This window comes from Parasteatoda tepidariorum, chromosome 6 (assembly GCF_982258835.1).
Source record: "Parasteatoda tepidariorum strain Cologne lab strain chromosome 6, Ptep-v5.0, whole genome shotgun sequence".
NCBI classification, from domain to species: Eukaryota; Metazoa; Arthropoda; class Arachnida; order Araneae; family Theridiidae; genus Parasteatoda; species Parasteatoda tepidariorum.
In genome coordinates, this window is record NC_141760.1 from 109267022 (window position 1) to 109293035 (window position 26014).

The 26014-nt window shown below is 28.5% G+C and overlaps 1 protein-coding gene and 1 long non-coding RNA gene across 14 annotated transcripts in view; one reads left to right on the forward strand and one right to left on the reverse strand.

Annotated features, from left to right (window-relative positions):
• Positions 1-26014, reverse strand: part of Ipp (inositol polyphosphate 1-phosphatase) — a 48502-nt gene that overhangs the window by 11934 nt on the left and 10554 nt on the right. For 10 of the 13 annotated variants that reach the window (XM_043055058.3, XM_016051825.5, XM_016051828.5 and 7 more), the window contains 2 exons: positions 5635-5688; positions 842-1118 (listed from right to left, as the gene is read on the reverse strand). In XM_043055058.3, coding sequence (XP_042910992.2) covers positions 842-1093 — 252 coding nt within the window. In that variant the 5' untranslated portion in view covers positions 1094-1118; positions 5635-5688. Of the gene's footprint in view, positions 1-841; positions 1119-1216; positions 1318-5634; positions 5689-26014 lie in introns of all 13 variants that reach the window. The other 3 variants (XM_016051822.5, XM_087166436.1, XM_043055057.3) reach the window with 1 other exon arrangement.
• LOC147808267 (uncharacterized) lies at positions 11160-19597 on the forward strand. Its single transcript, XR_015434815.1, has 2 exons — positions 11160-14894; positions 19454-19597. It is a non-coding gene; the product is annotated as an uncharacterized LOC147808267 (long non-coding RNA).

Sequence of the window (26014 nt, forward strand, 5' to 3'; positions counted from 1 at the left end):
TTCTAACGACAGACATTGAATTACTTATTCTTCACCTCCGAAGATACTAGAATTGTTGCTCTTTTAACAATAGCCAGTAGGAATCCATGAGTCCAAGTGGAGGCAAGAAACATTTCAACTGTAAATGACTCAATCTTAAAGATTCATTATGGTTTGAGAGCTGCATCCTAAATGAACTAATTAATTAAAAACCAAAATCAGACACAAGAGTAATTTATCCGAATAAATATATATTTTTTTCGGAAGTCAAATTTCTTATTTTTTAGAAATATGGAGGGGGTAGAAAAAAATTTAAAAATATGGTTCGAACAATTAATTGAATAATATGATCAGTTCCATTTTGAATTATAATGGCGAAATTTCAAGATGCTATCAATAACAATACAAGATTTTTTTTGATTAACAATAATAATTTTTTTTTTTTTTAATTTTTCTGAAATTTTAGAAAAAGAAGCTGCAAATACTTTTTCATTTGTGAAATGAAAGATATGATGAAAAACACAAAGTAAATAATAGTAAATTTAAAGTATCATTATTAAACAAAATAAAAGATAATTATAAAAAATTATTTTGTTAAATATATTTCAGATACATAATGAAATATGCAAAAAATTAAATTAAACAAGGCGAAACTTTTGAGAGCTCTCCTGACTAAAACATAAGGACCTTAGTTTTCAGATTGCGGCTACCGCTATATTTTGAAGGTCAGGAATCCAAATCTATCAGGAAAAGGTATGCTTACTTACAAAAAGTATATTTTAAATTCAAAAAAAATAAAAATATTCAAAGTGATTTTTTTTTTGTTCACTGTACACATAAATAGGAATAACATTTATTGTACTTTTTTGCTGACATCCAACTTGATGGTCTCTTGAACAAGAACATCTGCTAGAGTTTTGAAGTCTTGAACAAATCGTTTATTGCTCTCTGATTCACTTTTTTCTTGTATTAGAAGATTAAAGACATCATTCTCCTCGCGAAAGATTTGTGCTATCTTAGAAGACTTTTCAGAACATTCTACCAAGCACTGAAGAAGATCACTAAGTACAATTTCATCTAATGGACCGTCAGAGCTTGAAGCAGTTTTGTTCATGATGGTTACTCAATTCGTTAGATAACTAAAAGAAGAAGAAAAAACAAAACATAAAGACTGTGTTTTAATTACAATTTAATTTGTTTTTTAAAATTTTTTCATGAGAACAGTATAGAGCTTTACCCTCTGCTCATTTTGCCCATTAACCTCGTTGATTGGTAAGCCATGTAGCAGAATTTTTTTGAGCTTTATCTGTGACTAAACTCTCTAGCACAAATTTCTTTCTGCAAGATACTTTTAATTATAACAAACATATATGTTACTAATTTAAATAATTAAAAAAAACTGTACAATTCTTTTTAATTGAACACATAATAATTTCTTATTTTAATATTTGAGATGATATTCTCGCATTTTGTTGAGGGACAAATTATTAAATTTTGTAAATAATCATCACAATAAAAAACGTAATTAAAAATCATGAGACCCGTAGTAGTAATAGCTGAAAAAAAGATTGACGATGAAATCATGCGAATCGGACTCCTCAAACACGTGTTTTGTTTCAAGATTAGGTTGTGGTAATAAATAATATCGTATAAAAAATAACGGATTTAAAATCTATGGAGAAATCAATGGCAATAACAGCCAAAAAATTTATAGAATTAGTATAGCCTTAAAAAGTAAATACTCAAATGAGCGATTCAAATTTTCCATATCGTTGGAAACATATCAGGATATTTAAAAACCAGGTGAAAATCAATATCAATAACTGCCGAAAATTCAATCGAAACATTACATTGATTTATGATACTATCGACGTAAATGGAGCTCGTCAAAAAGTGATTTATCTAAATGCATGATTCAAATTTTACATGTAAATTTTTGTAGAAAAGAAAACTAAAAATTTTTACCTTTCGATAGACAAATCTTTCTGCAAGAACTCTGTAACATATTGCGACAATATTGCAGTGTCGCTGCAATTCTACCACAGGGCTCGTTGATTGGTAAGTAATATGTTTTGTGTTTTTTGACATTTTTGACACATATTAGACTGCGATACAAAAACTAATAAGCATCCTTTCGAATGATTGCAAAATTAATTACAACATAGAGAATAAGTCCCTTACAATTGCAATTCACTATAGCAAATAAAATTGTTATTATAAGAAAATACACATATTTAATGCTAAAATAACAATATAGCAGAAGTTAAATAGCAGAACTAAAAATTGCTTTATTTTTCTTTCGTCATGAAGAGGATAAATTAGCCGGTGGTCGCACACATGTTGCTTTATAAGAATAAAGAATTGTTTAGAAAGAAATTACAGTAGTTTTTCATTTTTCTGTATTGGTATTAGAAATAAAAATGTCTTTCATTTGATCCTTTTCGAATAATTAATATTGTTCATTTTAACAGGAAAAAAAATTTCTAATTTTTTTTGTCGTAATAGGGGAAGACTAATAATTTTCAAGGCACAATAAACATAAAATTTTTGTATCTTTAATATTAGTACCTTGACAGTGACTTGGGAAGTTATAGTAAGAGTAGTACTTTATTTACGTCACACTAAAGGTATACAATGGACCATTGACGATGGTCCTAGAAACATCCTAAAGCATGATCCAAATAAAACATGATAAAGCATGCCATTCCAAATTTAATCTCACATAGAGCAGTAGGCTCTCTTGTTTTGGTTGCCTGACAACCAGCGTCTAAAGTCAAGCACTTTATGATAGAACAGTTACAAGAGGACCGATACCAGGCACCCTTAGTCCTTACACAGACAGATCAAACTGGTTGCTCACTTACTAACTGGCAGTGATGCTTGTCTTGTGTAATCTACTGGGAACCACATCATACGATCAGTTCACTAAGGAATGCAACTTTATCATAATAGCAGACTTCTTGTAATACACAGCTTTTACTATTTTTGGTTTCACATAGCTTGGCAACAGATTAAGATAGAATAAAATTATTATTTTGCTTAATTACCACTGCAAATCAAGAAACTTTATGTTTATATCTTACTTGATTTTTGGTTACTACAAAAATTGTTAATTGTTTTTTGCCTAAAAGATTGCTAAATAACGATGAGAAAAATTAATTTCCAACAATAATGCTCTACAAATTTATATTCATTATTTTACTAGTGTATGTTGACTGGATGCAATTGTACATAAAATTTATTATAAAAGTAACTATAACTTACTTAACTGTTTAACAATTGTGAAAAAGGTAAATAAGTTTTATACTGATTTATATATGGTTATCATAGAATATGTAATTGGGTAATATCAAAGGATAACTTAATAATAAAGAAACATAATTTACAAAAACTAAACTCAGTGGTGTGACAGCCCATAGAGGGCCAATTGTGCCCATCTCAGTTTTCTTGACCTTAGGCTCTGGGGTGCAAGAGCAGACTTAACAGTTGGGTGGCCAGCCGAACGCGGAACCCCTCGTGTACCTAGTGTATGACCCACTGAAGGGATGAAAGGCTGAGTCAATCTTGTCCAGCCAGTGGATCGAACCAAGGACCTGTGGCACGAAAGAGCAGAACGCTCAGTTTACAAACATTAACAAGCCCTTAATTTACAAAATAACATTTAATCCTGAGTGGCTGCTGAAGGGACAGCCAACTTCACATCAATGGGTGCCAATTTAACTGGATAGGTGTGGCAGCTTTTATTCAGATCAGATACATTGTTACAATCATCACAAAATTGTAAAGCTGCAACCCCCCTAAAACACAAGCCCCGCAATGGGTAGAAGCACTTTACTTAAACAGTAATCAGTAAATGCTATTAGCTAAATTATATGTTTTATCCACACAGAAATATCCTCAAAACTACTTTAAAATTAGAAGTTTTAAAGTTTGTATGTGTATTAGAAAAAATATCAAAACACAATGGATGGAAACCCTTTACTTTAATTTGTTAACAGTGAATGTTATAACATAGTTAAATTAAATGTTTTATCCACACGGAAATATCCTCAAAACTACTTTAAAATAAAAAGACTAAAAAATTTGTATGTGTATTAGAAAAAATATCAAAACACAATGGATAGAAACCCTTTACTTTAATTTGTTAACAGTGAATGTTATTACATAGTTAAATTAAATGTTTTATCCACACGGAAATATCCTCAAAACTACTTTAAAATAAAAAGACTAAAAAATTTGCATGTGTATTAGAAAAAATATCGAAACACAATGGATGGAAACCCTTTACTTTAATTTGTTAACAGTGAATGTTATAACATAGTTAAATTAAATGTTTTATCCACACGGAAATATCCTCAAAACTACTTTAAAATAAAAAGACTAAAAAATTTGCATGTGTATTAGAAAAAATATCAAAACACAATGGATAGAAACCCTTTACTTTAATTTGTTAACAGTGCATGTTATAACATAGTTAAATTAAATGTTTTATCCACACGGAAATATCCTCAAAACTACTTTAAAATAAAAAGACTAAAAAACTTGTATGTGTATTAGAGAAAATATCAAAATTTAAAATGCTAGACAAAGAAATGAATACTTAAAATAATTTCTGTCAAATTTAAGCAAAAAAAAATTTCTTTCTCTGAGATGATGTCACATTGTCATAAGTGTCAAAAAAAAGGAATTTGGTTACTAACACATTATTAGCTGACAAGCACCGTTATGCTTAAGTTAATTAACAGAAGATAATACTAATAACGATTTTTAACTACTTTTCCAGAAAACATTTTAAGTGTTAAATTGGAATTGAAGTAGAGCAAAGGGGGAGGGGGAGCATTGTTAACAACATACAAAAAATTAGATCAAGTTAAAGTACAAACTACTAAACTATAAATAAAATTAATAGAAATGGTGAAACAGGCACTTAAAATGTGTAGGATTTATGAAAAATATAAGTTATTTTGGGATGGTTAAAAATGTTACATATGAAACTATTTTTTTCTTCTTTTTTTAAAAAAAAAGAAAGGAAAAGAAAAACTTTAATTTATTTTGAATGAAAAGGAGAAAAAGTTTAAATTTCTGTTTGAGAATGTTTTCCTTGACATAAAGCATGAAAAACATTCAGATTTTTAAAATATGCATATTTTTGGAGGGAATAAAACCACGCGTATCCACGTTTTTCAAAAGTATAAAAAGTTAGCAGTGAAAAAAAAAATCAAGCTTTATTTGGATAAAAAAAAAAGAAAGAAGAAGTTCAATTTAAAAGAGAAAAAAAAGAAGACGAAAATGAAAAGAACAAAGGGGAAAAAAAGGTTAATTTTTACTTAAAAATGTTTTTATTTTAAATTAAAGCATAAAAATCAATCACATTTTTAAAATATATACATTTTGGGGAAAATTAAAAACCTTTTAAGACTTTTAATTTAAGACTTAAGTTAAATTAAGAATTTAAAGACTTTTTCCAGTACTGTTTTATTCATATAAAAAATATCAGGGAGAAATTTTAGTTTGTAAATAAATTTTCCCAGTGTTAAATATGAAAAAAAAAAAAATTTAAACAGGAAATATTTTTGTTTGCATCGCCATTTTCAACAGGTAAATTTTTTTCTTAAAACAAATGAGAAAAAAAAATTTATAATAACAAGAACTTACCTACTGCAAAGAACTCCCTACAACTGTAACTACGTTTTCATTCTTTGGAAGATGCTGAAAAATAAATTCATTTTAACAAAGGCAAAAAATAAAGAGAAAAACTGAACTACATTTTTATCTAGACAGGAGGTGATATTTCTTGAATTCAAGAGAAAAACAAATCAACCCGATTATAGGTTCTCGTTTGAAGGTTTCGATCGAGAAATGACGTCAGAGAAGAGAGAAGTAGGGAAAGGGGAATGGCTGAGTGACGCAAAGAGCAGACGACGTGAATCTCTGGTGAATTTCATTATTAACTTCAATGCGGAAGTAAACCTATATTCACAATATAACCATCGTTAGGTGACGAAAACAAATAATTCTCACCAAAATATGAGAAAAACAACAAAAGAAAAAAAAGATTTTTTTTGATTTAAACCTGGGTTTTTTTTTTTTTTTTATAAAATAATACGTTGAATATTTTACTTCCTTAATTTAAATCAACTAAACTATTCAAAAGTATTTTCTTGTATTTAACATATCCGTTTAACTATCAAACAGGGTGCGTAGCCAAATCATTCAACAAAAAATAAGCACCTTTTAAGTACTTTTTAAGCACCAAAAATCATTTTTAGAGCACTATAGACATTACAAAATGCAAAATAATTTCCAAAGACTTTACATGATCGTGAGAAAATAACTAGTTTCTAACAAAGAACTCTTTTCTTGATTATATTAACCACTATAAAATGATCCGAGAAATTTTTCGGGTCTTTTTCAGAGGGTGGCCTGAAATTGAGAGTATCTTGCAAAATGCAGCAGTGTACAAGAATCTCACCGAACTCAGCTCAGTATATGCACACGCGGACAAGCAAATATTTCACCTTAACATGTAAAATGATTGGCGCTATCATACGCTACGGAATGACGGTATGCCGAAGTGCATTGTGTTAGAATGAATTGTAAAAACGTTGAATAGAACAATGTTAAAACCACGCTTTTGCATAATCGACATGGTAAAGAAAAAACAATCTCATTTTCGAAAAGGAAAAATTAAGCACTTTTTAAAAACACTCAAATTAAAAAAAAAAAAAAAACATCTTTAAGGGCTTTTAAAAAAACGAAAATTGAAAATAAGCACCTTTAACACTAAACATACCAACACTTAATGTATACCGATTTCTACCATAGCCGGTCAAATGTTTCGTGATTGAATGTATGAAATATGGATGTTAGGAAGGAAATACAAAACTTAATTATGATGTTAGGAAGGATAAAAACTTTATTATAATTAAACAAAATTCGATACTTCCAATTTTTATGTATTACAAACACAAAGAATAAGAATTTTTAATTCATAGCTCGAAGCTTTTTTTTTTTACATATATAGGGTGTTTTCATTGTACATTCTCAGCAAACATATTTCTTCTAATTATTATTTCTATAATTCTTATAATTATTCTTATAATTAATATTATTTCTTCTAAGAACTTGTGCTGTCTTGATGGTTTCGACATTTTTCTGGGTAAAAACTAACAGTTAGTTAGAAATGAAGTAAAGCTATCAAAATAAAATATAAACTACTTAACAAAACATTTAGTGTTTGCCACTTTTTCTGACACAAAAATGCCAATCTAAAATGTTAAGTACTAAATTTGAATTCACAGTTATTCTGATTGAACTAACTACGCAACAGTCTTGGAAGAAATGTGCAACTCATCGAATGCAATACGTTGAACATGCATTACATCGTCATTTCTGATCCGATAACCTTATAAAGTAATAAATTGTTCTCTCGGTCAAATGGCTGGTTGTGGTAAAAATAGGTATGCGACAAGTATTATTCGAAACAAACAAAATATACAAAAAATAATAATAATAGAATATTAACTGTAGGGCAATTCCATAGGTGACGGGATGACATTTTGACTTGCAAAATAACAATTAATTGAAGTTTCTATGTATCTAATTTCAAATAAAAAAAAAAATTTCTCGTGCATATCATTATTATTGGCATAATGCGCTTCATAAACTAAAAAAAACAGGATTTTCTATCTTTTTTACTTTTAATTTTACGAACTTTTTATTTGCGTGACGGAATGACATTTTGGCAACCAAGCTTTTGGCATGCCGCTTAGAACTGCCCATGCAGCATGAAGGGGCAAATAAACGTTAAAAATACGTTCGTTCGGTATAAGGTTTTGGACTTAACGTTAAAATTACGTCAATTTCACGTGATGATTTTCACCATTTCTTCATTCGTTAAAACGTATGCGTTAAAATGACGGTATTTTAACGCTATCAATTTTCCCTTTAAATATTTCGTTAAAAATGAGTACTAAAAATACGTTATATTAACGTGTACATTTTACCCATTTTTTAACCGATTTTTAAAAACGTTTTATTAACGAAAAAGTTACGCTTTGTTGCATAGTTATGTTTACGTTAATTTTTTGGGATTATAAACGTAAATTCAATGGTAAAAATGTTTCTAAAAAAGAATGTGAGTGCCCAAGAAGGATATTATTTTACGTCTCTCTTAAATTTGAATAAACTGAACAGTGTAGATTTTTATTACAATTTGTATTCTATTTTTAAATACTTATAATTATTTTTGTTTATTTAAACTGGAGATAAATATTTGTTTGTTGATAATATTGAGTCTGCTCATTGTCAATAACTGACAAGGAAACTATGAGTTTTAATTCTTATGAAACTAAACTAAGATGAAATTAAAGAATTTCCAAAATACTGAATAAAGTAAAAATTTGTTACAACTTGTCATGTAACGAACATAATAACGTAAAAACACATGATTTAAATTTAAATCTTCTTTGTCAGGTACAAGAGTCGTGGTGTAGTGGTTAGAGCGTTCGCCTCAAAGGTACGTTGTTGTAGGTTCGGTCCTACTCGGAACTTCGGTGGAATGTTGAGTTCCGGATCTTGCAATTTTTTTATTCAAAGATCATAAATTAAAAGACTATATATTTTTTTAATTATGTAAAAATTAATTCTCTTTTTTTTATATTGAAATTATCGCTCTCCATATGAGTTTTTAAAAAATAATTATAATAAATTACAAAGAAATTTATCTACTTTTAAATTCCATGTTCTTATTGCAATGAAAGAAGCATTTACTTTATTTTAAAATAATGATTTAATGTTTTTTTGTATCGCCTAAAAAATGTATCAATCTTGTTTCTTTAAAGTAGTATATATATTCATTACTGAAAGAGAAAAAAAGCATACGTATCAAAAGACAGATAAAAAGGAATTCTCATAATTAGTTTTCGTAATAAAATTTAGTGTAGGAAGTTTTAAAATATTTGTTGTTATTAAAAAACGTTTTACAACACAACAACATTTTTACAAATTTATTGAATTTTGCTTTGAATCTTGAATTTTATAATCTAGAAATTATTTAAATATAAAATCTCAATTGCAATGAGTAAATTATTTATGAAAATCATATATAGTAAAAAATAATATAAATTTATAAAATATAAAAAATAATATAAAATAGCATAAAATATAAATAATAATTGTAAGTTTTGTTGTAATGTCAGAAAAAATTTTTTTTTATCGGAGCAAGTAATGATAATTCTTTATTTCTTCGCAGAATATTATTTATGAGTGAGTTTTTGTGTATGTGAAATTAAAGTACTTTTAAAAATAGTTTGAGCGTTAGTTCGGTTTCTTTTTCCTAACTGTCAGTTTTAGTTTGCATTGAATAGCCTGTTTTTTTTGTTGTTTTTTTTTCCATATCGGGCAATAATGTTACATAACAGGGAATTTACCTATGGACACAATGCTTGGAGGGTTTTAAATAGTTAATGCAGTTAAATAAATTGTTTTTTAATTATTTAGATCCTATAAAGAAAAAAGAAAAAAATTTAAGTTAGGGAAAGAGAAAGTTCCTCAAAAATTTTAGTTGAGACCTAAATTTTGCAATGCTAATACATAGACCCTAAAAAAACAAACCCACCTTTAAAAAAAAAAAAAAAAAAAGAAAAGGATTTAAATATTTGTCTTTTTGCATTTTGACATTAGTGCGACAATTTTTTTCTATGTTCTTTGACCAAGATTTTTTCGTTTAAACTTAGTTCCGACTTAATAGGGGTTTTAAGGGCCATTCTAGTCCTTGACGGGGGCGGTGCTCGATTCTCGACACCACCGAGTACATGCGATATATGTGCTATTAAAATCTGTGGAATCGAGAGGCCTGTGGTCGGTCGCATTGCTGTGCCAAATGTACAGGGATCTGGAGAAAATTTCCTACCCCTTCAGATTTAAGTCTAAATGGATGATAAGCCTAATGTACAGCTCTAGAGCGACGCAACTAAAACTCCTACCTTCATTAGTTCGTTGACAAATTATCTGTTTACACTGTGTTATCTGGGAATACAATTTCAACAAAATCTTTTAAATATATACATACATTGCTTTTAAAAGGAAGGCAAAAAAAACAGATTCATAAAAATTTCCTTTTTTTTATTTTTTTTATCTAAGACACTGAAGAGGGGAAACGGAACGTTCAACGAAAATGGATCCTTCCAGCTAAAATTAAATATAAAATTTTTAATATATTATATGAAAATAACTTGATCCACGGGGAATGTTAACAACTCGACGCCCTTTTTTACCCTTTTTGTTATAATAAAGTTTTCAAATCCATTATATTACCTCTTTTTTTTCTTTTTTTCAATTGAAATCGTGATTTAAAATGTGCTTTTTATTTAAATGTGTATTTTTTTATGTAATAAATATTTTAGGAATTTTTTCAAACTATTATTTTTAACACGGTCATCACCAACAACTAAAAATGATACCTAAATCATGAGACCATGCATTTATGCATGCCAATTAATGTATGTAAAATCTTTACCCACGCAGGCGAGAAAAACAAAAAATAAGCACGAAATTTGAGAAACGTGTAATCACGATATAATAATTAAAATTAACCAGAGATAAATAAATGTACATGTTGATCCCATATTATGTTATTCGATAAAACTTTTATATTGGTGGATGTAGTTAGATTAAATCTTTTTGATTTGATGGAAGACCTAACGTAGAATGTATTCTACAATATCTTTCTTACTCTCATTTCAGATGAAATAGAAATCCTACAATTTATGGTTCATTGATCAGCCTATCTGATGCACAAAAAAATCAATGTACATTGTTAGTTTTACAGTTTTAAAATATAACATAGTTAATGTCTCATTTAGTTAAATTACTATAGTACGATCCTCTAATTATCAAATCTTCGATTGGAAATGAAGTTACTGGTTAGAGGAAGCAAAAAAGTGTAAAGTTTTAGAATGAATAATCACGTATTTTAAATAATCTTGTATGTCTTCCGGAGCAGTTATTTTAATTTATAATATTTATCCATGTTTTTCTTTTATAATAAATTATTGTTATAAAAATTTTACATTTCCAGAGCATAAAACAGCAATTTTTATGAATTCATAAAAATTATAAAAAGCATTAAAATTGGGGTTTTTTATGTACAAGCTATTCAAATAATATTATAGTAGTTAAAATAAAATACTATTATATCTCTGAAATGATAATAACACTACATAACAAATAGTAATACTTTTTTAAAAATGTAAAATAGTAATAATTTTTTAAAAATGCTCGACAGTTTTATTTAACTTTATTAAAAATATTATATGAAAGTTATTCTACAATGTAGCATTTTATTCCAGGTTTAATTAGAATAATAATAAGAAAAATAAGATGAAAAATCAAAAATAGACGAGAAATAAATTGATTCACAATATAGATTCAAAAGTAATGTTCCACATTGCTTCCAGTTATTTGAGTTTTTGTTTTACAAATGCATTAAATGATACTGAGTTTCAACTTTTCACTCCTTTTCCGTGGGCACAATTTCTACACAAGGACTGCTACCCCTACACTAGACAACGCTTATTTACATTTGTTGCACGCGTGATATAGCTATTCTATAGTGTATTTATATACGCCGAATTCAATGGTAAGTTCTTTTATTCCTTACTTTAATTATTACTATTTAGAATGTTAATTCATTATAATGCTTCACTATCAAAGAAAGTAAATTATTGTAGTTAATTCTGCTTGAAATAAACACAAATATTCTAAGCCTATCATTTGCGAAGTTTAACAAACTATGACAAAACGTAACGATTTTGGAAAAAAGCAAGAGAATTTGTTGATTCTCATTTACTGAGCATAAAATGTAAAGAGATGAAATACAGACCCTTATATACGATTGTTATGCAGTTGAGATATTTTTAATAAAATCATGAATATTTTAAAAGTATTCTGATGGCACCTAAGCTTAATGAAGGAATATTAATCTGAAATAAGTTAAACTAGTTGCGATCTTATGTAAAGAAAATTTCCGTTTTAAAGCTTTAATTATCAAAATTATTAAATTAATGCTGCATTATTTTATTCACCTGGCAAATTTTGTTGCTATAATAAATAACAATTAACAAAAAGTAACAATTATAAGCATTATTCTGAAGATAATACTTAAATGTTATTAATCATGGTTGACTTCACACACAAAAATATGAGTAGAGGGGATATTTTCCATCTGTGATTTGTTGTACTGTACCTACTATTGTGGATTTCAAACTTGCATACATTTAAAAAAGAAAACATGTAGAGGTTTGCCAGGGGATAGTGGCTACAAGATATACCCTTAGTTTCTACCCATGTTTTGTTTTCAGTGTGATGATAGCCACTGGAAGTTACCAAGACTTGTTGATTATTCTGCCACAGGTGATGATAAACAAATTTTCCAGAGTAGAAAAGAATTTTAGCTAGATTTATAATGTAAATTTTTCAGTTTCACTAATTTTAGGGGATATTTCCGTATCTTAATCTGTCGCACAAACTACTATAGCCAAGCTACCAAATAGATATAAACTTGAAGTTTAAAAAAAAACAAAAAAAACATAAATGTTTGCCAGATGGTTACAAGTTATATCTTTCGAGTTGGTCCCTTTCTGTGATTTTTTTTCTTTCTTTCAGTTTCTCCGATACCAGAAGTTGCCAACACGTGCCGATTATTCTGCCGTTGTTCATTTATCCCCTGATTTAATGAATCAAATAAAAGGGGATGTTTCCCTATTTGAACTAGTTTGTGCCAACTAAAAATGTTGAAGCAAAAAAAAAAAAAAAAAAATAAGATTTTGTACTTTGCAAAAATTTAAAAAGAAGTATGTAGTAGAAGTTTTCCTGAGGGTTGCTACAACTTATATTCTTTGAGTTATTCCCATTCTGAGATATTTAATTTTTCGTGGATCGTTGGAAGTTTATGAATATTTAGCCATAGGTAACAACATAGAAATACTCATTAAACTTTTAATCCCCTATTAGGGTTACTTCTGTATTGTGAGCAGTTATGCCAACTGCTAACTTTTTAAAAGAATATGTAAAGGTGTGCAAAATGTAGCTACGAGTTATACTCTTCAAGTTGATCTCCGTCCGTTAATTTTTTTTAGTTCCTCCTGGTTGCTGCATGGAAGTTGCTTAGAAGATATAGTGATTATTCACCGGCAGATCATGATACGGGCATTTTTATTTCTGTTTTGCCTACTCAGTACGAGATGGTATTTTTATTAGCAAATAAGACGAGACAAGTTTTATGTGTGAAACAGTCCTGTCATATTGTTATTAATTTGAGCTGTCTTATCTACTTACCTACTATTGTCTTATAAAGTATAAAAACTATTAGTTGTTGCATTTTTAAAACAGTTGAGTAGTAGCAGTTGTGATTCATGGCAGTTTCTTTTAACTTTACCTTTTTAAAGAACCGAGGGTTAAACACGCTTGATTGGTATAAATTTTACAAGAGTATAGCAGATGGTTCTTCAGCCAAAATGTCGTGGAAGTATCGTCTTAACAAGCTATTGCAAGAGAAAATCTCACATGGACAAAATAGTCTTTTGACTATTTATTTTGCAACATGATATCTTTAAAAAAAAATAATAAAAAATCACCCAGTTGAACATTTACTGGAAATTTTTCTTCTTATTTTTGAAACAGTTTTTGAAATTTATCAGCTAACACGATAAGGAAAATAATTGCACTAATTTTCAATATTAAATTATCTTTAGAATTATTCTTATTCAAGCTTTTATTTAAATTTACATTGCTGTTTAAAACTTTTTTAATTCTTTTATAGTTACTGTATTCTAAAAACAAGCCTAGGCAGGGGTCTGTCTAGGCCGAATTTACTACCGTTTAGCGGTACCTTCACAAAATCAACTTTAGGAAAAACAGTTTCACAAAATACTTTTTCTTATAATTTTATTTTCGTATTCCTTAAGAAACGATAAATCCATATTTTTGTGTTGATTTTTTAATATAGTTTTTAATTTTTCACAAATTATATCTAAATTTTCACAAAATAGGTACCTCTCAGAAAAACTTGTAGGTGAAAAAGTTCAATTGAAATTTTTATTGCTAGATTTTTCTTTTAAACAATTTTTGTCTTGGTTTTTACTTAGCTTTTTACATTTCTAAAAAACTTTGTTTTTATTAAGTGTATGACACAGTAATTAAGAAAGTTTCTAATGACTTTATTCTTATCTGGAAAATATGATAATTGGAAAGCTGAGATGTAAAGCTTTAAAATTTTATTTTGAGAATTAAAATAGATTTTTCTGTTTTACATTTGTATATAATCTTTTGTTTTTGTTAGTAACACAGCATTTTAATAACATATTTCTAATAGATTATATTTTAGTTAATGTTGCTTTATGGATACTGCTTTGCAGAAAATATTATTCTTAGCATAGAAGCTTTGTTGTAACAATTATGATATTTTTTTTTCTTTCTATTTTACTTTATAACTTTAGTTTTTTTATAAGTATTTCTTGTTTAATTTTTTGTATTCCCTTTAGCCCATTCCACTAATATAGATAAGCATGGAGTAATTTCCAATTATAAATAAGCTTATTTATTCGTAAAAAATATTTATTAATGAATTTTTTTTTAAAAAAAATATTGCTATAGAAATATATTCTGCATTTCACCATTTTTTTAGCTAACATTCTGCCAAACCATTACTCCTTACCTCGCTAGTTCTGAATAATAAATATGCCCGTATAAACAAAACAAAATATGTTTGAATAATTTCTATGTTTTTAAACATATTAACTGAATGAATTTTCTTTTTCATAATCTATTGATGTACTTCTGAGGAAGGTCTTTGGAAAGGATCTGGCTTTGAGTATGAAGCTCCATCAAGTCTCATTTGAAGGTTCCTGAATTAAGTATGTCTAAAGAAATAACTGTATTTGAATTGTTTCCTTTTTTCTTGTACTTAAAAATGGGTAAAAAAAATTTCTTGAAATTATAAACATGAATAAATCAACTGTTAAAAATTATTTCAAATAACTTTTACTGATATTAAAAATAGTAATTAAAAATTGTTTACATAGGCTGCCCATGCTTCAATAACAACAAATAAAAGTACTCAAAAACTTGTCTCTTAAAATGAATTATCATATATTGTAAATATATTTTACATGTACTGTAGAATCCTAATGATTTGATGCACAATCATCAGCATTTGCACTATATTTATAATAAAAGTTTCTGGTGTAAGATTCACCGTTAGTATCAAGTAGAATGGTAAACTGTTACTGTTTTTACCTCCACTATATTTGCTGTTCCAATGTTTTATTTCACTGGCACTTAAAAAATATGTGCTTTATCTGCATTAAATTAGTCTTTTTATTCATAGTCTTTGATAAGTTTAAACAAATTCTGAAACTTCTATTTTGCTTTTATGAATTCTTCAGCGATCATACATGATGAATCATTTAAAGGCTGAGGCTACTCAAACCAAACATTCAAATGAATTATAAAAGGAATTAACAACATCAATTGGAAATTCTCGGGGAATTAAGATTTATACAAATTGCTTAGTATTTCAAATCTCCGTGGCAGAATCGCAACGGCACGGCGACATTGTTGCAGAATTTTACATAGTTCTTGCATAGAGATTTTCATAGCTGCCAACCCTTCTGCATTTTGCAGAAGCTATCCGCATATTTACTTATTTTAGCTATTTTTTTCTGCTTTTACGCTCAGAAGATAAGATCTTCTGCATTTTACCCGGTCGCCCGATAGCTAGTATTTTGTTTAAGTCAGACTGTATTGACTATACCCCACAGCAATGCTGAATGCGAAAGGTTGTTTTCTGTGGTAAAAAAACTAGGACTCAATTCTGCTCATCAATGTCTGATGAGCAGTCTGCTCGAAAAACTTTTAATAATTAAGTCTAAAGAAGAAATACATTGTTTTGAAAGAATTTTTAGTTAAAGCAAAAGGTGCTACTAAAGGATCTTTGCAAAAAAAAATTTTTTTGATGTAATTCTTTCTCCATAATTTCCATTGAGTTTATATATAGTGCATACTATTATAGTGTAATTAAACTAATTTTAATGTGTCTTAAAATTTTATATATTTCCCTTTAATCAAGAATTAATAAATGAATATAGTACCTTCAAGTAGCTGGTCAAAATTTTTAAAAAATTTTTTTACCTTTTCTTGTTTTAAAAAAAAGGGGAGTATTTTTTTAAAAATAAATTTATTAGTAATTAGTATGCAGTTGCGAACCTTCTGCATTTTTCTTGTCTATCATCAGCATTTTTATAACTAGAGGTTTGCAGCTATGGATTTTTCTCTTGAAAAGAAGAAAATATTACATTTCTTTTTTACAGAAATATTTGAACATGCAATATTTGAATCATGCATTTTGATAATCAGTTTTTGGCACACTCAATTTTCACTGATATCATAAATCGACGTAACGTTTCGATGATATTTTCGGCAGTTATTGATACTGATTTTCATTTGGTTCTTAACCATCTTGATATATTTAAACAATATGGAAAACTCGAATCGTGCATTTGAGTATCTATTTTTTTAAGGCTATCTATTTATTTTTTTGAAATTCTATCTAATTTTTGGAAGTTATAGATGTTGATTTCTCCTTAGTTTTTAAATCTAATATTTTTTATACGATATTATTTATTACAACCTAATTTCAAAGTGTAACACGCTTTTGAGCAGTCCAATTTACATAATTACATCATATATTTTTTTTGGGGGGGGGAGGGGGGCAATTACTACTATGGATTTCATGATATTCAATATTTTTTTATTGTTATGATTATTTGCAAAATGTGAAGAAGCAAATAAAGTGTGTGTTTTCCCACCAACAAAATATGAGAATATCACCCATAATATTAAAAAGAAATATTTCATGCTAAATTAAGAAAATCAGTATTATTTTTTTTTTTGTTAACACAGAGTATTTGCCATTTTAAATTAGCAACATGTGTGTTTGTTTGTATTAAATGTATTTTGCAATTAGATATTAGTGCTGGAGAGTTTAGTCGCAGATAGCTCAAAAACATTCTGCCACAAGATTTCAAATTATCCTTGTTTCAATTTTTAAAAAAGCCAATTGTATATATGTTTATATTTATTTATTTATTTGTGTACTTCTGCAGTTTTCTACAATTCCGCATATGAGAAATTGAACTTTCAATATTGTTAACTTTAATCAATGATTTTATATCTATGACTATACCTATGATATTTTCTATTTATATGACATATCTGTCTATGATACTTTATTTTTATAAAGTATCATAGTATCACATTATGGGTGATATTCTCATATTTTGTTGGTGGGAAAACACACACTTTATTTGCTTCTTCGCATTTTGTAAATAATCATCACAATAAAAAAATATTAATAATCACTTTTATTTTTATAAAGTTTTTTTTTTCAATAACTTCTGCACTATATTATAATGCTTACATTAAATGAAAAAATTTTTGATTTCATACTGTTTGAAAACATCTTTTATCTAAATATCTTATTTTTACCAAGTGAATGTTTTTGTGTTTATTATTTGGTGTTAAAGTATTAATGATTAAAATGTTTTAAAACACGATTCATTGTGTATATCAAGGTTGCAAAAAATGCTTACTTTTTTCTAAAAGAGTTAGCCTGACTAGTCTTCATTAATTTATTATAATTTCTTGCATTTTACTGTATACATTTAGCATACTTATGTTCAAACTTTTTATTTTAACAAAAACTATTAAGTAAAATTTATGTTAAATGTCTAATATTGCAGAAAACTTATATATCTCGTAAGTTAAGTAGTTCATGCAATGGAAATTATCACTACTACAAACTATATGAATTACAGTTTGACAAAAAAATATATATTTGTTTTCACATCTTTAAATAAGTTAAAACTTTTTTTGATATATCTGCTCTATACTTGTTCAAAAAAATTTTTAATTTAATTTTTTTGCAAGGGTGTGGAAAGTTGGTAATTTTGTTTTGCTCATATATATATATGCAGCATTAAGAACGATAATTTCTAATTAGTTCCAAGAATAAAATTATTATTTTGTTAAACAATTTTAAGTTTAAAGCTGTTCCTCCGAATTGTTTCTATAGTCCAAAATTGCTATACTGCATTACTCCAAACATTCTGTCATGTTGCTACAATTAACTAACACCATTGTGTTCCTTTCATTTTATCACATTTTTCGAAGAAATATTTATTAAAATATTTCTCCAAAAACTGTGTTTTGTGTGTAAAATTTTTTTATCCTGTCCTTTTAAAGTGGTTTAAACAAATAAGGTATTTACTGCCCCCAAGCAACCTGATAGTAACACACTAGGGTCAAGGAACACAGAACCTATTTTTCCCACCCTGGAAGCTAATGCCCCACCATTACTAAGAATTCCGTTGTGGAAATGAATTTCTAAATCTCCAAACAGCTTTCTAATGTATTTTGGAGTAAAGTGTTAAGTTTTAGCAGTGATTTTCCAGAAATTAAAGAACTTTTAAATTAACCATTTTTTGTTTAAAAAAGCTTTAACAGAGGCAATTGTAAAATGTAATTCTTCACTTGAACTAAATAATATATAGTTTAATAAATTACTGAATTTGTTAAAATTACTCCTTTTGTATATTAAAGATACTGTTTGTGTTAAAAGGCATAGTATTTTTACTGTTTTAATAAATGAGAAATTAAAAATTACGTAACTGAAACTAATGGAAGTGTGTTTCTGAACTACAAAGTTCTTGCAAAATATTCCGAAGAGGAATGAAAATTGCAGCTAAGGAGCAAGAAAAAAATGAGAGAGGAAAATAAAATTCTGATGATAAGTAAATAAACAGAAAGTCTTGGCAAGTACTGTGGTTATGAGAAAAAGTCATTTCAAATAGGGGTGTTTTGTGAATAGTTTTGTCTTGATTTTAGATCAGCGGGGGTAAACCAATTGACACCTTTATTTCTCCATTGTTCCCCCATTAGAAATGTGCCCTTACTTGTTACCATAGCAGCCGACAACACCAGACTAAAAGCCTGGAGGAGTTCTCCTCCGAGCCACACAAAAAATAATTTTTTGTTTTGTTTATAACTTGCTGTTGGCTTCAATGTAAGATTTAGCTAGGATAAAAAATAAAAAAAATTGTTAAATACTATTCTAATTCAGATTTGTGCTGTATATGTATGTAATTTTGTCGTGTAATATGTGAGTAAAATTTGTAAAATAGATTTTCTTATATCTAAATATTTGGATGTACTCAATCGATATATATTTAGTAGAAATTCCATGAAAATAATAAACAGTTTTAATATTTTTTTTTTTTTTTACATTTTATTTAACTCTGTATTTTATCTAGTCAGTATTGCTTCGTTTTAGAAATCTACTGTTGGTTGAAACATTTTAATATTATTGTCCGGCATATTTTTTTTTCATATGCTAAAATAGTTATTTGTTTTCCAGGTACATTGCAGTGAAGAGGTGATACTAACAGCAGGGTGGAAGAAGTTATGAATAGATATATTTCAGATCTGTGGCGATGTGTTATAATTGTAAATCTGTATATTGTATGATAGTTGTAAAATAAATAAAACTTAATAAATCTTATTTGATTTAATGTTTTTTTCTGTATTTAAAATTATTAAGTTAACTGCTCATCTGGATTAAAAATTGTAATTTTTACGAACATACGACTTAGAAAAATTTTAATTTTTGTAAGTAAACAAATCAAATGGTAAATTTGGTTAATATATATATTTTTTTACTTCATGTGTGTGTTAAAGTAAATTTTAGTTAAATTTTTCAAGCTAAAAACTAAAAAATAAAAAAAAAATAATGAACCCAAAAGCATTCCAGAAGAGTAGATAATTTCAAGCAAGCAATTTGGAAACATGGATTTAAGGAGAGCAGTAGACTTCTTAATTATTAATTTGAACTTAAAAAAAAATATTTTTTCCATAGGGGTTTGGAAAATCATGTAAGTATTGAGTAATTTTTTCTCCTACCAATTCTTTATATTACAAACTTTTAGGCATGAAAAATTTTAAAAATTCCTGAGAGACATGAAACTTCGTAAATAAACTAGTATGTTGCTGTGAAGAGGTAGTAAGATTTGCATTCCTTATTCGTTGAGTTATAATTTGAATTGTAAAAATTTACAAAAAGTATGAGATTAAAAACAAAAAGCTTTTTCTAGGATTCTTAAAAAAAAGCATTAATATCGGCTGTTTTGCGTTATTTTAGTTTTAGTTTGATAAGAATTAAAAGTTTAAATGCTATATTTTTTAGTGCAGCGTAAACATTAAAATACGGAATGGTTTCTTCCCTTCTTAGTTAAAAAAAATTAAAATTACGTTAAAATTGAAATTAATTTAGTTAAATTTACGCGAAAAGTTTATTAATTCACCTAACTCAAAATAAGGGTTAAAAATATTGATAATAATACGTAAATTGTACGGATTAAATCCGTTTGTATTTTGGTTAAAATAACGTTAAATGTGCGTTATTTTAATAAAAATAAGCGTTAAAAACACGTAAATATTCATGGTGAAAAAGACGGATCTTATAAAACTGAAAATTCACGTTAAAAACTTAGTTAAAATAGCGTAAAAAATACGATAAAAAAGAAACAAACTTCGTTAAATTAACGTCAAAGATTGGTATCAAAATTCACCATAGTCAAACTAGAGGCAAAAAAGCGTCAATTTTGCGTTAAAAATAACCCAAATTTTAACGTTTATTTAACGGATTCGAGACTACCACTTGAAACGTAAATAAAACGTTCGGTGGAAACGTTTTTTTGCTTTTAACCTTGTGGCATTATAACGTTATTTTCACGTAATTAATACTTATCTCTGCTGCATGGGTGGTAGTTTCTGCGAATTTTGCAGCTATTATTTTTCTGAACTATTTTATACTTTTAGTATAATGTGTAAGCAATGTAAAATGTGAATTTGGAAAATTTGCCTCAGGTTGGCTAGCAGTTATTAACATCTATTTGCTGTGACGGAATGACAAAAAGTTTAGTAGAAGAAAGCCTTCATTTAAAAAATGTTTTATTAATATGTAAATGATAAACAGAATGTAACAGATAAACAGGATTAATATTTATGTAAGAATTAGTAAAAATTTCAACAATTTGAAAATTAGGTTGTCTCTGAAGAGGTTTTATATCTAACTTGCCAATGTCACATCTTATCTTCGTTCTCAGGAAATTTATGCATCATTAAGACATGTGACGGAATGACGTAAAAGAAGTTACTCTTATTTTTTATATTAAACTTAAAATGTTTAAATTTTGTTCTATATGCATATTTTTATCAAAATATTTCAAAAGAAAGATACATTTCTTTTATTTTATAAGTATTTTTCAAGAAAACAATTTGAGCACAAATGTGAACAATTCACTTGTCAGCCATGTGATTACTTTAGAATACTGCCAGATTCAAAAAATTTTAAATTATCAAAAGTGAAACGGCAATATGTAGACTTTGGCTGTTTTTGAACATATTTTTAAAATTAAAATATGCAATTCATAAAAATAAAAAAATTTCACTTAAAAGTTGACACTTCCGTGGAAATGCCCTGTATGTAATTCTTAGAAAAAAGTTAAGAAGTCAAATGTGCAAAAACGATAAGATGATAAGCGCATTTTCGATGCAAAAGTTCCTAAACGGTCATTTATGGTATGTTTAGTGTTAAAAACGCTACGCGCACCATGTTAAATTAATGTTTTCAACAATTCAAATATATCCACATTTTATCCGTAAATATCCCAATAATAGTAAAAATGAACTGAATACTTTTAATGTGTTTTACAATTCCACTTAACATGCAAATAAATATTTATATTTTATTTTATTAAAACATCTTAGCCGCAACGGGCGATCATCTGATTCGCTTTTAAATAAGCACTCATAGAATTTCCAGATTTAAAAATCGTACAGTCAAAAATCAAGACAATATGTAAGTATATAATATGAAAGTATATAATAATGTAAGTATATAATAATGTAAGTATATAATAATAATTGTTCAAGTGAGAGATTTATTTTTTGCATTTACTATTAAGATGTTTAGTACAACCTATATATCAACATTTAAAAAAAGAAAAATGCTAATTACCTCAATGGCGTCTTAGATGGATAATAAATTAAATCAGAAACTTCGTCGAAATCAAACTGTGCGCTTATTTGCTATTATTAATTATAGGAGTTAATAAATTTCATTTGTAAGGGTTTTCTCAGCGAAACCACCGTTAACTGTTATAAATTTCTTTTTAAATTAAAAGAAGACACAGATCTGACACAGAGAACAATACATTTCAAAGAAGAAAAATCCTCAAAAAAAATTATTTAGCTCAATGGCTTTTTTCAAGAACTAAAAGAAAGTAAATAAGTATTTACGTTAAAAAGTCAAAATTAGTCTTAACATTTAGTAGACACGTTTAATTGGTTAATAAAATGTACTTTAGCTTGCAAATCAGTTTTATTTAACCTTTTTTAACTTAGACGAAATATTTTGGCTATTAAATTTTTCTTAATATTAAGACGCAGGAGTTGCATATATTGTGTACTTAAATACAGTCCCTGGCCAAAGCTTTATTGTTTTGACGCGGCTGAAACCGGTTTGCACTTGTTTACCTTCGTGTATCAATTGGTCAATGAATCAAATGTTCAACTCCGTAGCTTTGTAATTTTGAACCCAATCCAGATGATAAGGGGACTCCTGGATCAAATAATTGAAGGAATTTGCGTTAGTGGAGAACGTTTCGATTGAACTAACCATCATTTTGCGTTATACGGGGAGGATAACCACGAAAAAATCCCACGGTTAGCCTGACGGCAAGGGGACTTTAACCCTGGTCCACCTACCACTGAGGATATTTCACGTCAACACTGTGGTCGGTGCAAGCCGGATGCGGAATTCGTTTCAACCAGCCACCGCTGGGATTCGAACCCGATTCATCTCAATGGAAGACAAAAGCTCTATCCCCTGAACCATCACGGCTCAAGGGATATTTCTTCGGTAAAATTAACTCCCAAAGTAATTTTTGGCAGAAAACTTTATGTTATGATAAATAATGCCTGAAATTACCGGATTACGGGACGGCTGCGGGTGCCGCATTTGGTAAAGGCTAGCTTTAGAAGAAGAAAATACTTTTTACGATATTATTTTTCCCTTTTTTTTTTAATTTCATTTTTGAGAAAAATATCTGAAGGCATTTCAAATATTATCCACATTTTAAAATTTTTACCACACATAAAATGCTGTAGCGATCAGAATATATGGAAATCCGATGGTGTAATGTCGGGCCATTATGATGGGTGATTGAAATGCTCCTACCTTTATTCATTAAATTTCACAAGATACTTCAATATTGCACTGTGCAAAACAATCTCTGGAAAAAAAATTAGAAATCGGGATGGGAATTCTCCAATTATCCACCAAATTTGCCCGACATTATACTTAGTCCTCAAATTTTACACGTTACTTCAATAACACGTTAATCAATAGACTGAATAGTTTAAAAATTAAAAGAGCTTTATTTATAAAAAGTATTTCGATTTACTTGAACTTAAATATACTTTTTACATCGCTATCTTATACATATACTTTTATATACATACTTTTTACATTGCTGTATAATCAAAGCAGCAATGGGATTGTTGACATTCACCGATGAAAGTCGACATTCTCTTCTTGATTTCGGTCATTCAAGATAACAGAGTATTGCTTTTGTTGGGAAGAATATAACTTACTCGGTGGTCGTAAACGCATTGCTTTATTAAAATAATGGGTTAAAAATCTAACAAGAAAACAATATTTGATTTTAGCTTAATCGTATTTGACAGCAGAAATAAATAAAAATGTCATCCATTTAAATCTTTTCGGTGAAGGTGATCAGGAAATATGCCTTACTCGTTACTCTATATTTTCTGGTGATTTCCTAATTTCTCTATCACCTGAAGCGTTTGAATATCTCGTGACCCTGGAAACTATGAGAAAAAAAGATGATAGCTCGTCGTAGGAGCTATCAAAGGACTACCAATCAGAATGAGAGTAAGACTCAGCACATTGCATATAAGAAAACAAATGACAGGAGTGTTTTGAGAAAGGCAAAAAGGGAAGATTAGAGAAAAATGACAGCGCAAATAACAAAAGATAACGCTTTTTCGACTTTTTATGAGATTGCTAAAGGGAAACGATGAGAAGACAGATCACAAATAACACACTGAGTACATCAATAGTATATCACTATTTGATAATTATAGGGATCAAATAGTGTATCAGGAGTATATCACTTCCGATAAGTTCAAGAGAAGATAGTGGAAACTAAGAGTACTGAAATAATGGAGATGGAAATTACTGAGAATTATAGGGATTCAATGGATAATATTTTAGAGTATATCACTTCCCACAAGTTCAGGGGAAGATGGCGGGGACTAAGAGTAGTAAAATAATGAAGATTGCTGAGAATTATAGGGATTCAATGGATAATATTTTAGAGTATATCACTTCCCACAAGTTCAAGAGAAGATAGTGGAAACTAAGAGTACTGAAATGATGGAGATGGAAATTACTGAGAATTATAGGGATTCAATGGATAATATTTTAGAGTATATCACTTCCCACAAGTTCAGGAGAAGATGGCGGGGACTAAGAGTAGTAAAATAATGAAGATTGCTGAGAATTATAGGGATTCAATGGATAATATTTTAGAGTATATCACTTCCCACAAGTTCAGGAGAAGATGGCGGGGACTAAGAGTAGTAAAATAATGAAGATTGCTGAGAATTATAGGGATTCAATGGATAATATTTTAGAGTATATCACTTCCCACAAGTTCAAGAGAAGATAGTGGAAACTAAGAGTACTGAAATAATGGAGATGGAAATTACTGAGAATTATAGGGATTCAATGGATAATATTTTAGAGTATATCACTTCCCACAAGTTCAGGGGAAGATGGCGGGGACTAAGAGTAGTAAAATAATGAAGATTGCTGAGAATTATAGGGATTCAATGGATAATATTTTAGAGTATATCACTTCCCACAAGTTCAGGGGAAGATGGCGGGGACTAAGAGTAGTAAAATAATGAAGATTGCTGAGAATTATAGGGATTCAATGGATAATATTTTAGAGTATATCACTTCCCACAAGTTCAAGAGAAGATAGTGGAAACTAAGAGTACTGAAATAATGGAGATGGAAATTACTGAGAATTATAGGGATTCAATGGATAATATTTTAGAGTATATCACTTCCCACAAGTTCAGGGGAAGATGGCGGGGACTAAGAGTAGTAAAATAATGAAGATTGCTGAGAATTATAGGGATTCAATGGATAATATTTTAGAGTATATCACTTCCCACAAGTTCAAGAGAAGATAGTGGAAACTAAGAGTACTGAAATGATGGAGATGGAAATTACTGAGAATTATAGGGATTCAATGGATAATATTTTAGAGTATATCACTTCCCACAAGTTCAGGAGAAGATGGCGGGGACTAAGAGTAGTAAAATAATGAAGATTGCTGAGAATTATAGGGATTCAATGGATAATATTTTAGAGTATATCACTTCCCACAAGTTCAGGAGAAGATGGCGGGGACTAAGAGTAGTAAAATAATGAAGATTGCTGAGAATTATAGGGATTCAATGGATAATATTTTAGAGTATATCACTTAGATGGAAATTACTGAGAATTATAGGGATTTAATGGATAATATTTTAGAGTATATCACTTCCCACAAGTTCAGGAGAAGGTGGTGGAGACTAAGAGTAGTAAGATGATGGAGATGGAAATTACTGAGAATTATAGGGATTCAATGGGTAATATTTTAGAGTATATCACTTCCCACAAGTTCAAGAGAAGATGGTGGAGACTAAGAGTAGTAAGATGATGGAGATGGAAATTACTGAGAATTATAGGGATTCAATGGGTAATATTTTAGAGTATATCACTTCCCACAAGTTCAGGAGAAGATGGTGGAGGCCAAGAGTAGTAAGATGATGGAGATGG